This window comes from Pantherophis guttatus, chromosome 3 (genome assembly GCF_059756535.1).
Source record: "Pantherophis guttatus breed Tessera chromosome 3, ASM5975653v1, whole genome shotgun sequence".
Taxonomy (NCBI): Eukaryota; Metazoa; Chordata; class Lepidosauria; order Squamata; family Colubridae; genus Pantherophis; species Pantherophis guttatus.
In genome coordinates, this window is record NC_142065.1 from 74,697,903 (window position 1) to 74,714,517 (window position 16,615).

At 35.2% G+C, this 16,615-nt stretch overlaps 1 protein-coding gene across 1 annotated transcript in view; it reads left to right on the forward strand.

The window, feature by feature from the left end:
• The window catches only part of AK5 (adenylate kinase 5), a 112,058-nt gene that overhangs the window by 20,416 nt on the left and 75,027 nt on the right, over positions 1 to 16,615 (forward strand). Inside the window, exon 6 of the mRNA XM_034437029.3 lies at positions 11,299 to 11,490. Within this exon, the coding sequence (XP_034292920.2) occupies positions 11,299 to 11,490 (192 nt within the window). The remainder of the gene's footprint in view (positions 1 to 11,298; positions 11,491 to 16,615) is intronic.

Sequence of the window (16,615 nt, forward strand, 5' to 3'; positions counted from 1 at the left end):
GCTAATTATTTTCCAGGCATGATTCTCAAAGAGTCTCTTTAATAAAATTTATTGAGAATAAAAAGACAAGGACACAAAGATTCTGGCAATTGAACTATTCCCCATCTAAAAATCAATATATTCTTAACGGTACGCTAGGTTGGAGACTGCCTTATATCTTCTTGAGAATAGTAACATGTGGCTGATCTCTTCACTAATGTAGTTGGCTATTTGTATAACCTTCCCTTATCAGGATGAGAACTTAACCATTGCATCTGCTGCTTGAAGGCAGATGCACTTGCCTCCATCTCCAGCAAGGGAACTAACCTTAATTTGTTTGGAAGAATGCCATAAATTAACTGAACCATTTCCTTTAGAGGTGGGTTTCAGCAGGTTCTGATCAGTTCTGGAGAATCAGTAGCGGAAATTTCGAGTAGTTTGGAGAACCGGTAGTAAAAATTCTGACTGGCCCCACTATTCTCTGCCTCCAAAGTTCCAGCTGATTGGGAAGAAATGGGGATTTTGCAGTATCCTTCTCCTGGATTGGGGAGGGAATGGATATTTTCAGTATCCTTCCCCTGCCATGCCCACCAAGCTACGCCCATCAAGCCATGCCACGCCCACCAAGTCACACCCACAGAACCGGTAGTAAAATTTTTTGAAATCCACCACTGATTTCCTATCCATACAGCTCCTTAAGCAAAATCCCTTTAAAGGCATAGTTTTCCACTTATTTTCTCCTCCCATTTCTCTGTCTTCTTCTCCACACAATTTTTTCCATTAGTAAATCTTTCCACAACTTTTGTAAAAAGTCTGTAGTTCCTACCACATAAGACCCTTAATTTTTATCCACATTTTTTTTAAAAAGGACAACTTTCTAAGCTTGAAGATAAAAGATGAGTGATTTTAGGTTTTGTGTCCTTCTTTCCCTGTCAGATGATTGATGATTTCTGAATCTCAGGTTTTGTCACGCCTAGGGCAATGGGTTTTCCATTTCATCAATAAATATTTGAGAATAGTTGCAAACTGAGTCTACCTTAGACTAGAATGCACAGAAGGTGCAGGATCCTTCTTTAGAAGATCGAGATAGGACAAATGAAACAAATTATTCAGAGACCATTCTTCCAGAATTGTGAGTGGATCTTCCACTCTACTTATTAGCTTTCTGGCAAGAACTATTATTGCTTTCCTCAATTTGACTTAATTGTTCAAAGAAGTGCACTTGAGGAAAAGGATCTTTCTAGCCTAAGCATGTTTATAGAGAAGTTAGTTCCTTACTCATTGAGTCTTTCTTCTAAGCAAGCTTAAGTGATTTCATCTGCCAAAAGAGATGACATGAAGATAATTTGTACTAATTATCTAGATTGGCTCTTGTTTATATCTTGAGCAAATAATAAAGTTATTCTTATTTTTTTTTCTCAATATGTTATATAAAATAACAAGATAATTGCATTGGCATCAGAGATCAACATAGCTATACCACCACATAGGCATTTCAGTCTTCAGGGTTTCAAAGCAATGAATTCTCAAACATTCAGGTTTGTCTCAGTCCCTGTCTTTTATTATGGAGTTAGCTTATAAAATCTTAATCTCTAGTATTCACTTTCCTTTTCTCATTTCATTAGTGTGGGTGTGCATAATTATTTGCTTCCTCCATTCCTCTGGGAAAAAATAATATTATTATTGACAAAACTTAAATTGTAACTTAGAAAAAATGGTTGCACATGCAGGAGCAAAACTGTTAGATAACAGCCCTATGTGAAACATTCTTTTAACAGACCTTCAACTACAACCAATCAAATTTGTATTTGGACTCCCCCTACACCTATATGAAGAAAAATTCCATTGTTTCTACAGCTTGTCCATACATTTGCTGGATATGTATAATTTGTGTAATGATGTATTGACATTTTTATGTTATTTGCATGCATTTACATAATTTGCATGACATAAATGCATGCAAGTCTTATTTAAAGTTCAATTAGTCAATTATCTGAATTGGTGCAAATAATATAAAAACACCAATTATGTCATTATACTAATGAAGTAAATATGTCAATTATCTATTTTGAGGTTTAGCAGATATTTAGGTTTAACAAAAACCCCTTCTTTCCAAATAATCTATTAACTTGAGCTTTTACTATTATATTATGTTAGAAATAGAATTAAACCTGACACTTCAGAAGTTGTGTGGTTGATGGTTCTATGTAAGCATGGCCAATTTTGGAATATGGAAATGTTGAAACAGTTCCAGAGCTCCTTTCTTGATATTAAATATCTCTGATCTTGTCAAGGAGTGAATGCAGTGAATAAGCCCAGAAGATAATAGAGCAATAATGGTATTGGGGGTGTGTGTGTGCCAGGTTCAATGAACCATAGATTAGAATCTATTTCAGCTGCTGTGCCATTTTTTTTCTCCATGCAGAGTTGATTAGCAAAACTATTTAGAGTTTTTACAATTCAGTCATTGGAATGGATTAAAAACAAAGCATCCTTTTACATGGGAAGTATAGCAAATTGGACAAAATGAGCGGTGATATGAAATCACTCATTTGCATTCTTAACCTCTGGCTGTTCTGCCTCAGATTTCTTGCTAGTATTCATTCATTCATTCATTTCATTCATTCATTCATTCATTCATTCATTCATTCATTCATAAAATTACCACAAGGTAACTCTGGACGATTTTCTCTTAAAACTCTCAGTCCATCAACTCAGTGCCATCAACTCAGCTCATTTTCATTTCCTTTTCCTTTTCCCCACATGGGAGAAACTTTTTGGGTGTGAAAACTTTTATTTCCTATCTTTATTCTTTCAAACTAAGCTTATCACCTTGACATAGATCTGTCTGTCTAGAAAAATCACAGGACAGAATGGCAAATAGTGCTTAGCTGCACTATTCTAGAACCCTTTCTTCTGGATTTCCAAATTCCTTGTATTGGGCTTCCTATCGTGACTCAAGCTTACAATATTGATCACCACAATACAAAAAAGATGTCTAGAAAAGATATAGAGAAGAGCAACAAAAAGGATTGAGGTGGTAGAAACTAAAACATATGATGACCAGTTTCAGGAACTGGGTATGTCTAATATAACAAAGAGAAGAACTGGGGTGACATGGTAGCAGCGTTACAATATTTGAGGAGATGTCACAGAAAAGAAGGAGACAACCTAAGCATACAAGGACAAGACAAGAAGTAATGGATGGAAATTTATCAAGAAGAGATCCAACTTAAAACTAAGGAGAAATTTGGTGGTAGTGAGAACAATTAACCAGTGGAACAGTTTGCTTTCAGATGCTGTGAATGCTCCATCACTTGATGTTTTTAAGAAGAAATTGGACAGTCATTTGTCTGGAATGGTATAGGTCTCATGCTTGAGCAGGAGGTTGGACTAGAAGACCTCCTTGGTCTCTTCCAGTTCTGTATTCTGATTGAATGACATTGCTGTGAAATCTGCAATATCTTCATCTAATAAGATCTTTGGTACTTGATTTCTTCCAATCAATTATATTGGGCCTAAAATGAGCACATTTGGAAAGTTGTTTGACTTCTTGGCTCTTTTGCTGAATTTGCAAATACATCTTTGGTCTTTTTGCTAGATTTAGCTTTAAGCTGACTTGATGACCACCTTAGAATGTTGGTCTACTATAGTAACACCATGCTCAATAAGGTAGCTTCTTAAATAAAATTATGGATTACTGGGTTCTATATTGCTATTGTAACATCTACCTTAGCCAGAAAATTAATTAAATGTAGTATTTCTATCCTTGGGAAAGTTCTGATGAGGACTTCTGAAAAAAACCAGAATTGTAAAAAAACCCAACAACACGTCTTTAGATAAGGAAACACCATTTTTTCCCACATCACAGTTTCAGAGGATTGACAAATATTTGAAAGCTGTTTACATTCCAGGCACTTAACATTCCAAACTCTTTGCATTCTAGGCACATAAATGCTGAGAAAGAGGTCTGGCTTTATACTAATTTTTAATTCAGGCTGAAAGACCATGAAACATCTGCAAGACTAGTGTGTTTAATACTTTCTTCAGATAGAAAATGCCTGAACAATTTTCATATATTCTTTAATTTCTGAGTACCATTTTCATTCCAGTGCAATTTTCATCCATTGTAAACTAGCTTAATAAGTTTATCATAATTAATCAGGATTTATTTGTAGATAAATTGTAAGAGTTGAGACCCTTTTTGGTAAAGTAAATCAAATTTTCCAGTCAACACATCCTATAATGTACAGTGTGACAAAATATGGACAAAATCACTAGCCAGAGCAAGACTGCAATCTTAATTCAGGTCTTTGAAGAGAAACATACTGGTTTAAATAGTGTATAAATAATTTCACTTATCTCCCATTTCATGACATGGTGACTTAGCTTTACTTAAACATATTCAAGTGAATAAGGTTAGTCATGGCATTCTTAAATCCTGGTACATTTACTCTGAATCTATTTGAATCGGAGTCTGTGGATTCCTTGCAATAACATTTCTCCATTCACCTTTTTTGAGAGGTTGCAGGTGCAAGTTTTTGTTCTTCGTTGTTATTGAAATGAATTGGGAAGGCTCGATGGGCCATCTTCATCAGAATACCAAGCATGAAAGAGATCACTGATCAATCAGGGACTGGGTTGATACATAATATGATGTGATCCCTGGAGGACTGCAGTTGACTTGCATGCAAAAATGATGGAGAACATTGATTTCATCTCCAGCAGTACTTCCAATCTAATAGGTTTACAAATTCAGCTTATTGTTGTCTTCAAAGGTGGGGAAAGGAAAGCAAGAGAAGTTGTGTGTTAAGATACTGTGATAGAAATTCCACCTCTATACTTGTGTGTAACTTTATGATGCAAGTACAAAAGGGCAGAATTTGCATTGGAGTCAAGATGAAAATTGGCATCAGTATAGCTTGGAACAACTTCTGTGGTTCAGCTCCCAATTTTTAAGTGCAGAATCAAATGATAAACCAGGTGAAGCCCCTATACAACCCCCCCCCCCTATACTTATTTTAGGTTTAATTCATATTATCTTTGCAGATCAATGTAACCAATATTACTTTAATATGTCATTTCTGAGTAGAATGTCCTAAAGGCAATGGAACTATGCCTATAGTTTCTCATCCAACTTGGCAACTAGTAGGAGTGTGAAATGTCAGTTCTAGAAGTATTTGTAATGCTTTAACTGTCAAAATCCTGCACAATTTTTTACTGCTAATAGTTTAGTGCGAGTTATGAACTATATCAGTTTTGGATTTGCCAAACATTTGTCTCTCCTAGAGGAACTGTAAGGAGTTCATAAATTTCCAGCTATTTTTGATTAATCTCAGATTATGGTAATATCTGCACCCTTAATTGTGGTTTATATTAACTGGGTTACTAAATAACGCAGCCTCATAAATCATAGTTTGAAATTTGCTTTCATAAACTGTACTAAGATTAAGCATGCTTTATCCTGGTTCAAATCTCGTGCTAAGTTGCATTAGTAAACAGTGGAAATAAAACTGCTGGAGGAAAATAAGAAAGGACTCAGAAGCACAGCTTCCTAACACCAAGCTAGGGTTTAATTATGTACTAATACAGCCACTGTATATAATATTGCAAGGCTTAGAAAGCTGTGCAGTTCCAGCTGCTTATTGAAGTGGCTTGACTCTTTACATTTTGAAATACATTTGAGCTTTCTAAGGAAAGTGCTAAAGAACTGATTTGGTGTAGATGTTAAAGGCCCTGAGTCACAAACTGTGACACTTTGAGTTCTAGTCATGCCTGTGGCAAATGTTTTCTGAAAATGTTGGGAAGAAAAGGTGAATTATCCAGGCAATCATTCAGAATCCAGATTGGAGAGAGAGAGAGAGAGAGAGAGAGAGAGAGAGAGAGAGCTTGCTTAGAAACAAGATAGTGTTTTTTTTAAAAAAATCCTGTAATGTAGTAAATATTAATTTGTGCTCGATGTACTTAAGCTATCTCCTTTAGAAACCAGACAATAACTCAAGCACATGAGGAGTATTGTATAAGAGAAGCAGAAAATGCTAGAACTAATGGACTGTCAGATGCTACTGGGTTTGTGTTCTTTTTCTCATAATAGCCAACTCATAATGGGATCTTAAAGGATATAGATTTCTGAAAGAAAAAATGTTAATTGAGGCAATAGCTGTAGGACAGCATAGGAAAACAAGAAAGTTTTGTCCTGAGTGTTTTTTGTTTTTATGGAAATGTGATGCTCCCATCTAATAATGTCAATATCAGCCTTTCGTTTTTAAAAAAAGGTACCTATAAAAGGAACACTTACTAAATCTGTTGAAGGATCAGGGTGTTTTTTTTTGGGGGGGGGTTGTTGTTCAGTTGAAAGAGCCATTGGGACTTTATCTGACCAATGTCATTGTCAAGGTCTAGCCTATTTTAAGTAGTGCTGGGTTGCATTCTTTTTTAAAAGCATGAGTAAAGGTGACTTATAGACTTTCATCCTATAAAAAATAAGATCCTGTCAAACGGCAGGAGAATTTATCCTATGAAATCCATTTTTCCTTCCCAGGGGCTTTTTTGATCATTCAAAAGGCATTTTGTGATGATAATGTTATCTGGTTTTTTTAAAGAATGTTTTGGACTGTCACACATGAATTTTGCAGCTGTTCATAATTTTATTAGTAAAAGGAATAGAAATACTAAAGATATTTCTAGCTACATTGAAAAACAACAACTGAATGTATGCATTATGACATGCATTTAATGTATTAAATAAATACTTTATTTATTATGATTATGTTTATGTCTTTTTCTACCTGCCAACTGTTTCCCTAAATTGGCAGGTAATATACCGTTAGTTATAAAGCAAGAATAGAAGGTAGAAGTGTATGCATGAACATTTACTCTCCTTAATGTCTCTAAATATAGATTTAGAGAGCTTGCCTACAATTTAATTATCCCCACTTTCTTCTCGTACAAATTTTCCATTAATAGTACTTGGTACCTTGAAAAGAAACCTGGTATTGTGGCACATTGAAAATTATAGATTGAAAATTATTGAGGTGTGACTAGAGGTTGACACCTAAAGACTGAATTTCTGATTATTTTTTTCTCTCAGAGCACACATTCAGCTTGTGTTCGCCAAATACAGAAGACTGTGCATGCAGTTATTGATATGGGACCTCTGTTTTCACTAATCATTTGAGGAGTGGTAAAAAAGAAATAGCAGTTGATGCTAAATTAGGCTAAATTTCCTCATTGTTCTTAGTTTTAATTCTCAAGCATTTTGCTATTTCCATTTTGTTATTTTAAAACCTACATGGGTATATCCATAAAGTTATTAGCTGTCCTTTAGATTTATTTATTTTTCAAAAACTCACTTTTGTCCTTTATTTTGCTCATTTAACTTTTACCATACAAATGCAGTCTTTCACATTCCTGTGAAAAATATAAAATTTGAAATTTATTTTTAAAACAGGTTTACATATACTGCTTGATTTTAGATGATTTTATGATACCTTTTTCTAAAGGGTTTCTTTGTTTTGCATTATAAAAATAAACATTGTTTTATTCTAATGAAATAAATTCATCTTCCAAATAAGCCCCCTTTTCAAGTTTGTCCTTTATTTTTTCCCAAAAAATATGATCACTGCAATTATAATGTGAGAAAGAAATGAAACATAAGGCTCACTTTTGATCTAATAAACACCACACGTGTATTAATGTATAAAAAAGCTGCAAAATTATTTCTTTGCATAGGACTTAGCATAATATGCAAATCAGAAGCCACACATTTTCTGAGGTATTTATACATATTTTTCGCCTCTGTGCATTGCTTTTGAACTTGTCTGTAATTCTAGCAGGAATCAAATTTCAGCTTTATATTTAATTTAATTTAATTAATTAAATTTATGTGCTGCCCCTCTCCGAAGACTCAGGGCGGCATATAAATTTGTGGACATATTCATTAAGTCCAAATGTTTTCCCCTTTTCACTGTAACCGAGTCATCCATCTTTATCTCTATTATAGGAAGAAGAAGAAGGGATGTATTATAACAAATTACATAACAAATTATATAATTGCTGATATACATCTCAAGTAGGCATATTCTATTTTCTTTTCCAAGAATTAGAAGATGGAGGGGCTTTTTGTTGTATCAGATTAGAATGTTACAAAGGCTGAGTCAGCAGCCTAAGAATAGTTGAGTAACTGTTTTGAGGGAAGGTCATATCACCTTATGTCTATGCCCTTCATCTTTATTTCTCTTTGTTCCTTGTTTCAACTTAGCCTCCGTTTTCACCATTATGCTTCTCTTACACAAAAATAAATCCTCTGATTCTTCCTTCTTCGCTTCCTCCAAGAATCCTCTTTTGAACAATAGTGGATTTTTTGTAAAGAAAAATTTAAGAAATTAATGTAAAGCAAAAGGTCAAGGTTATATTTCTTCTGTATTTTACGGCACTGAAAACAGTTGGAAGTCATCACTTTTTCTTTTTTGGCTTTGCACTTTTCTTCTCTTTCTCTTTTTTTCTTCTATATTTTATTTTATAATGAAACTTAATAACTAATTCCTCAACCAGCCTTCAATTGAGGGAAACTTTAAAGAGGCTTTTGGAGAACACAGGCATTCCTCTCAAGAGGGAGATAGGGTACAGTATACTTTTTCCTGCACATTTTCTATAAATCTTTTAAAGACAAAATATAGCTTCACAATATTTGAGATGCCTTTTAGCGTCTGCTTTGCATATGTGCTAAATTTGTCTTGCATATGTGCTAAATTTGTCATGTGAAGTCCTTTGCTGTGAACAAATATACTGCACATATGCATATTTATATGAATGTGTTTATGTGTGTGTGTATATACTGTGTGTGTGTGTGGGACGCGGTTGCTCAGTGGCTAAGACACTGAACTTGTCGATCAGAAGGTCAGCAGTTCAGCAGTTTAAATCCCTAGCGCCGCGTAACGGAGTAAGCTTCCGTTACTTGTCCCAGCTTCTTCCAACCTAGCAGTTCGAAAGCACGCAAAAAATGCAAGTAGAAAAATAGGGACCACTTTGGTGGGAAGGTAACAGTGTTCTGTGCACCTTCGGCATTTAGTCACATGACCACGGAGATGTCTTCGGACAGTGCTGGCTCTTCGGCTTAGAAACGGAGATGAGCACCACCCCCAGAAACAACTAGCACGCACGTGCGGTGGAACCTTTACTTTTACTATAACTATATATATACACACACATCTACTTTATGTGTGTATAAAACAGAACTTACTCATCAAGCTACTAGAAAGATTCTGCTTTCCAAAAGAATTACATTTAAAAAATGGTAACTTTAAACCTCTTAAAGATATGCATTTAACATTTAGTTTTAATGCTTTTTGCTTTCATATGTTGGTGCTAAAATACTGATGTTTTCCACTGATACGACAGAACTACTTACATGGAGATGAAGCTAAGGTGACCTACTGGCACCACATATCTTACTTGACTAAATAGAGTTTCTCCATTTTTGTGAGAGACCATGTAATTTTAGAGTTAATCCAATGATGGCCACATATAGATTTGTGTTTTAGGTTACTGGAAGAAAGTATTTGTTACAAATATTGACATTTCTTGGCATGTTGTTAGTAGTTTATCTCCTGCTTGATTTTTTAAAACAGGACCACATTTTCCTGTTATTCCAGATGTTATTTTACTTCCACTATGAACTTTTCTACCTCCTATAATTAATATTTTTGGAAGGGAGTTGTTATCCTATGATACTGCATGTCAGCATAAAACCATTCAGGTTCCTTATTAATAAGAAAATATTAATATTAATAATAAATACTACTTAGCCTTGGAACATAGTATTTCGCAGCCTAAAGCTCTTAGTATTTTATTCAACCATATTCATTCAGTTAATTAGCACTAGTTATTAATTTATATATCTTCACTATTCTCTTTCAATCTTATGTTCTTCCCAAAATCACTCAGCCTTTATAGCTTTCGAGCATTTCCAATTTTGAGGATTTTCTATCACCATCAAATGCCTATTTTTAAAATAAAGGGATTTTTTTTCTTCATTTTGATAAATGTGCAGATCCTACCTAAGTCTGCAAGCACTACTGTGAAGAGATGATGTCATATTTGCTGACATAATGATTGTAACTGTAAAGCTTAATTAGCTGTATATTTAATAATGTATTTACCAAACTTCCAAGATTTGTGGTAGGAATGTGATATATAAACTGTAGACAGCAGAATAGTTTGAATAAGAAGAAAATGGACCTGGGGTACAAACTTCTCTTTAGATAATTACAAACATCGGTTCTAATGCATTCTCTTTTATAACATTAGCTAATTTTGCCAAGGTTTAATGTTCAAACCACCCAATTTTTAAACATTTCCTTTCCAAATGCAAATGGCATTGACACTACACTCCTTAGGAAATGACAAACTGCCCTGAATGTTTGTCTTCCTTACATAAACAACTTAAAATAAGCTCCCTCAGTATCTTTTAATTGTATGGCTGCTTAGGTTATCCTGTTATTTCATATGGACTCTAATCATCAGGCCAATTATTTTCGACAGTTTCATTCCGCTCAATTATTTTCAAAGAACATAATTATCCCCATCATGTGTTTTTTGAAACATAAATATCAGCATTAAGACTTGAACCCAACAATCACTTTGGTAAAAGAAGTTCAGTTCAGTTAGGATTATTTATTTCTGCTATGTTATTATAAAGAGCCCTTATTACCAAGAACATGGCCATCACAGTCTGTGACAAGTGCCTTTGGCCTGAACAGCATGCTGAAATCATGTGGGGTGGCACTATTTTTTCTTTTTCTAGTGTTTTCATACCATGCTCATACATACACTTCTAGATGCCAGCTGATGCCATTTCATACATCTTCCTTACCAACTGGGATTACATTTCTTTCAAACCAAAAAAAGGAGGTGACAAATTGCTCTTTCTCATCAAGGTGTAGCTATGGGCACTGGGGTGCAAGAAGAGAGAAAAGAGAATCTTCTTTCTTCTTAGTCTACACAGTGTTGGATACAGTATAGTCTACAGTGTAGTCTACACAGACTGCCTGTTGGATGTATCAGTTACCCTCAACATAATTTAAATTCTAGAAGGAAAGTATTTTCCGTGGGATGTTAACAAGAGATCATATTTCCCTTCTAACAAAAATATGGCAAAAGTTGGAGGTTTATAGCAACATTCATTCATTCATTCAATCATGCATTCAATTTCTATAGCCACTCAACTCAACCAAGTGACTCATAGATGGACAATTGACAGTAACCTGAATACATTTCTCTATGTTGATCTTTCCATCATTTGGATTATCTTCTTTGCAGATCTGTATCCCAGATTTGGTGGTCCACTTGTCCTGCTCAAATCAACGGCTCCAAGAACGCCTAATGAAACGCGCCGAACAGCAGGGGAGGCCAGATGATAATCTGAAAGCCACACAGAGACGCCTGACTAATTTCAAACAGAATGCTGTTCCGCTGGTCAAATATTTCCAGGAAAAGGGTCTGATAGTGACTGTAAGTTTTAAAATCTATATGCTTGATAAATTATTTTTGGCTAGCAAATTTCAGGCAATGATAGTCTGACTTAGAAAAAGATTGTCTCATGCTTTTGAGAATAACTGTTTAAATCATTAAAAGTCCCCCCCCCACCATGTTTGATTGAGGGCTTCTGCTTTCAGGCTCTCAAAGACTAAGAGGCCCCAATTGGTTTTATAGCTGTTTCATGCTCACCTGGATGCATAATTTATTCAGCAATTGCTTTTTTGATCAAAGCCCTTTCTATTAGAGCAGAAATATTTTTGAGCCATCATTGTTGTTTTACAACACCCACAAAAGTTCCTCTCAGAGAATCTGGTAAGTCATTTGATGAAAGAGCAGTGTTCAGATGGAAATGGTCTGTGTCAATCCGTTTTTGCGCTTGGGATCAGCAGCAGAAAAATTGTGGCCAAATTTAGGGATGCTATAAATTACCTCAGTATATTTCAACCTCTTCAGCTTGCTGGACAATTCTGGCAGCTGAGGTCCATATGTCTGAGGCTGAGAAATGCTGAGCTATAGAATACATTTTGAGCTGGACACTAATTTGGAATGAATACAGCCATTCTGTTAATATGAATTACAACTAGTTCTCGTTAAATGACTGCAGCAAGCAATGAAAAAATGCTTTTCATATATGGCCAGTCTTCGCATTGATGACCTTCAGAGATCTGTAAAACAGGCGAAAGCTGAAGTAAAATCATAAGCACAGTTGTAGTTTCAATTGGCAACTGTTTCAATTTTATGACCAATTAGCTGGTCCCAACTCTGGTCGCTAAATAAAGGCTACCTGTATGTTGAATGTACATCTTATTTTCAGATTCTGCTTGGTGTTAACAGTACATTTATGCCGCAATTATAATTCTGTCCAGAACTCAAAAGCAAGAGTCAGCAAGTCTGGAAAAGATAATGTTCCATACTTGCTATATAGCATCAGACAAAGCATAATATGGCTCTTGTTTAATTTAAAATATTATTGTAAGCAATAAATATATTGCTTAAATGTAGACCTGGAAATAAATCACAATGTTGTTCCTGTTTGTAAAAGAATGGATTGTTATAAGAGGAATTCTATAGCTCTTTCAAATCAATTCTTCTTTATAAAAGAAACCAGAAGTGCCAAGCAAGAAGCTCGGTGAAATATTATAGGAGAACAGGCTGAGAGCAGCAAAAAACGATCTTTTGGCCAGTAAGAGATCTGTCAAAAGGTTGGAATATCTGTAGGAGTCTGCAGAAAGATTTTCTTCAGCTCTGCAAAAAGGGGGAGGAAAACGAGGATGGTTCTGATCTCAAGCTGTAACCCAATTTTGCATTGCTTAGACCAGGGATCTCCAACCTTGGCAACTTAAGACTTGTAGACTTCAACTCCCAGAATTCCTCAGCCAGCTTTGCTTAGACTGTTCAGCTAATTAACAAACAAATCAAGCCCTTTTATCTCTTTGATAATTGCAGTTGAACCTAAGGAGAAATTCATCTAGCATGGATGGGAAACTTCTGCTCCTCAAGTTATTCCCAAATTACCTCTTCTCAGTATCTCTAACAATTGGTCATATTAGATGGGAATGATGAGTTGTCCACAACACTGAAAGGCTACACTAATGTTAGGTTTTTTTTCTCTCTTCCTGAAAATCAAAGAGCAAATTAAAAAGCAGCTATAATTTTTTTTTAAAAAATCCTGGCTTTAGGCAAAAGACTGGGTCGTCATCTACCCATGTCTAATACTGAGTTAACAGCCTCAATGGATTTTACTTTGTTTTTGAGACCATACCAAAACAAACAAAACAAAATTCCCAAATATTACATTGGAAGACACAGTACATTGTCTTGTGATTTTTTTGAAAACATTTGATTGCTCCAGTATTTATTCATTGTATTGGAAAATGGTGTTTCAAAACTCCATCTTTAACCCAAGCAGCAGAGCAGGCTCAAATATTCTGTAAATAAGAAGTAAATATGGTTATGCCTATATCAAAAGTTCAGATACTAGACATAATAATATATAATATAATACAGTTTGAAATTGATGAAATTGATGATTCTCTGCTTTGGACATTTATCATATATAGATAGTCCTCAAAGTACGACCTCAATTGAACTCAAAATTTCTGTTGCTAAGCGAGACATTTGTTAAGTGAATTTTGCCACATTTTACATTCTGTCTTGCCACAGTTGTTAAGTGAATCACTGCAGTTGTTAAGTTAGTAACTTGGTTATTAAGTGAATCTGGCTTTCCTAATGATTTTGCTGGTCAGAAGGTCACAAAACGAGGTCACATGACACCGGGATACGAATCAGTTCCCAAGCATCTGAATTTTGATCACATGACCACGGGAATGGTGCAACGGTCATAAGTGTGAAAAACGGTCACGAGTCACTTTTTTCAGTGCCGTTGTAACTTTGAATGGTCACTAAATGAACTGTTGTAAGTCAAGGACTACCTGTAATCTTTATTGTTATAGTTACTGACCACAGCATTTGTAGAATTGTTATAAAAAGTTACGAAGTTCAAATGAAAAAGCACAAGCATTTCCAAAATCAATAGAAAGAATAATAAATTATTCATAATAATCTTAAATAAATAGGATCTTAATTTTAAAACAATTTCAAGAAGTAGTAAAAATACCAAGACTATAAAATTAAAGCAATAAAATTGCTTAAAAATACTAAAAAACCTGCTTATTAAATGCTAAACTGCTCAGCATATATACAAATAGAAATGCAAACTATACAAATGTAAACTAAATTGTATATTTGAGGGATCCTAAAGGTTAAAGGAGTTTTCCCTCCCTCCCTCTTTCTTTCCCTCCCTCCCTCTTTCTCTCTCCTCTCTCCCTCCCTCCCCCCTCTCTCTGAGTCTGTGTGTCAGATACCTTAAAAGTCTTATTTAATTCTGCTGAAGTATTTACAATAGCATTTTCCAAGAAGATAATACCAATAAAAGGAATAACTGTCCTAGTTCCTTTGTAAAACCAAGAGGAATAATCTGCTAAAGGATTAGTTAACTATATCTTGGAGCACTATGATGTTATGGCAACCATTTGCTTTCCTGTTCCAGCTGTAGCACACAAAAATGAAAAATGAAAGGAGTTCAACCATGTAATTAAAGTAAAAAGAAGAAGTAGAAGCTACCTACAGTACATTGGGATTCATAAACCCAGGATATGCAAAGTATTAGTCCTGAAGAATCTTTTTATAAACAAACATGTTCAAATAAACCAACAAACAAAACCTGCATCTTTGCAACTCCTCTTTGAGTTGCAAAGATCCAGGTTTTGAAACTAAGGTCCTTCCTTGATTAAGGGGGAAAAAAACTTTTATTTAGGCAAGCAATTGGTAACATTAAAAAAAAAAGGACCATAGAGAAAGAAGCCTATTCAGTGATGATTAGTAATAGTAGCTATAAGTTATCTTTGATATCAAAAGTATGATTTCCAATACCAGTTGTGCAGAACATGAACAAGAGAATATTATTGCAGTTGTGTCCTGTCTGATGACTACTAACAACCATACAGCTGCATGCTGTGGCAACACAATCGTTAGATTGGGCTTATGTTGAGCATTTTATCTAGGCCCAGTCAGTGGTAGGTTTCAAAAATTTTTACTGCTGGTTCTGTGGGTGTGGCTTGGTGGGAGTGGCATGGCTTGGTAGGCGTGGCTTGGTGGGCCTGGCAGGGAAAGGATACTGTAAAATCTCCATTCCCACCCCAATCCAGAGGAAGGATACTGCAAAATCTCCATTCCTTCCCCACTCCAGGGGAAGGTTACTGCAAAATCCCCATTTCTTCCTGATCAGTTGGAACTCGGGAGGCAGAGAATAGATGAGGAAGGGGCCAGTCAGAATTTTTACTACCGGTTCTCCGAACTACACAAAATTTCTGCTACCGGTTCTCCAGAACTTGTCAGAACCTGCTGAAACCCACCTCTGGGCCCAGTTAAAGACATTCCTGGTTGTTTATAGTATTTTGCTCAATGCTAGAGCCCTAGGAAGGTTTTATCAACTAATCATTGGATGCTGTAGTCAGCCATTCGTTACTTTAGAAATAAAGCAGGGATGAATGATGGCAGATCTACAGATTTCATTTGGGAAGTTACATTGCCTTTCCTCATGTTAAGAATTTAGTGTCAAGAAGCCAAAGGCAAAACTTCCAATTTTCCAGGGATACTGTACAGCTTTTTGAATATTTTGAACTACAGATTTTCCTTAGACTTTCAGCAAGGAAGATTTATTTATTATTTATTTAATATAAAAAGACTGAGCTAAATAAAAAGTCTAAACTAACTGTCAGGCACCAGTTTGGGGAATGTTATTATAAAACAACTATACTATGCATTTTAAAGATAAAGATCAAGATATTATAGCTTTTTTAAGGATGTTTCTTTGCACAGAAAAGATAGAAATTGTATTTGTGAAAGTCAACAGATAGCAGTATATTGTAAAGTAGATTCAAGAGGCATTATATCAGGGGTGGTATTACGCTTATCTTCGCTACCGGTTTGCAACTGGGAGCGCAAGCACCACCTTCGCGCATGGACAGGATCTTATGCGCAGAGCATCAAAAACAGGATATGATGACGTCTGGGCAGGTGGGTGGAGCCTCCCACAGCCGCTGCTACTGGTTTGGCCGAACTGGATAGTGCACCATTGCATTATATCTAGGTACATATCTCTGGCAGTTATAAGTTTCAGTTTGCCAAGTGAAAATGATAGAAACGGTATTAGGCTTCCCAAGCACTTTTAGTAGTCTTGATGTTTTCTTTGTAAGATTCTTTTAGAAAAATTAGAGAATTATACCTCTTGGAAATCATTTTAATATTGTTTTCTGATGTTGATGACAATTTTTTGCCAGTCATTTCTGGTTGGTGCAAAATAGTAATCAGATCTTGAAATATTGTTTCTTTTATCAAAGAGATATCTAGCCAGTTTCTCTACTCTTTAGTTAGATTCTTTAGAGGGCTTTTGTCTGTTAGAGAAAGATGCATCCTTTAAAGAGAATATGCTTTAGCTCTAACTTGTAAGCTTTCTGAATCATATTTATCTTTTTAAACAGTAATAGAGAAATAATCTCTAGTTAAGCATAAAAATACATTTTTGTCTGTCGAATGT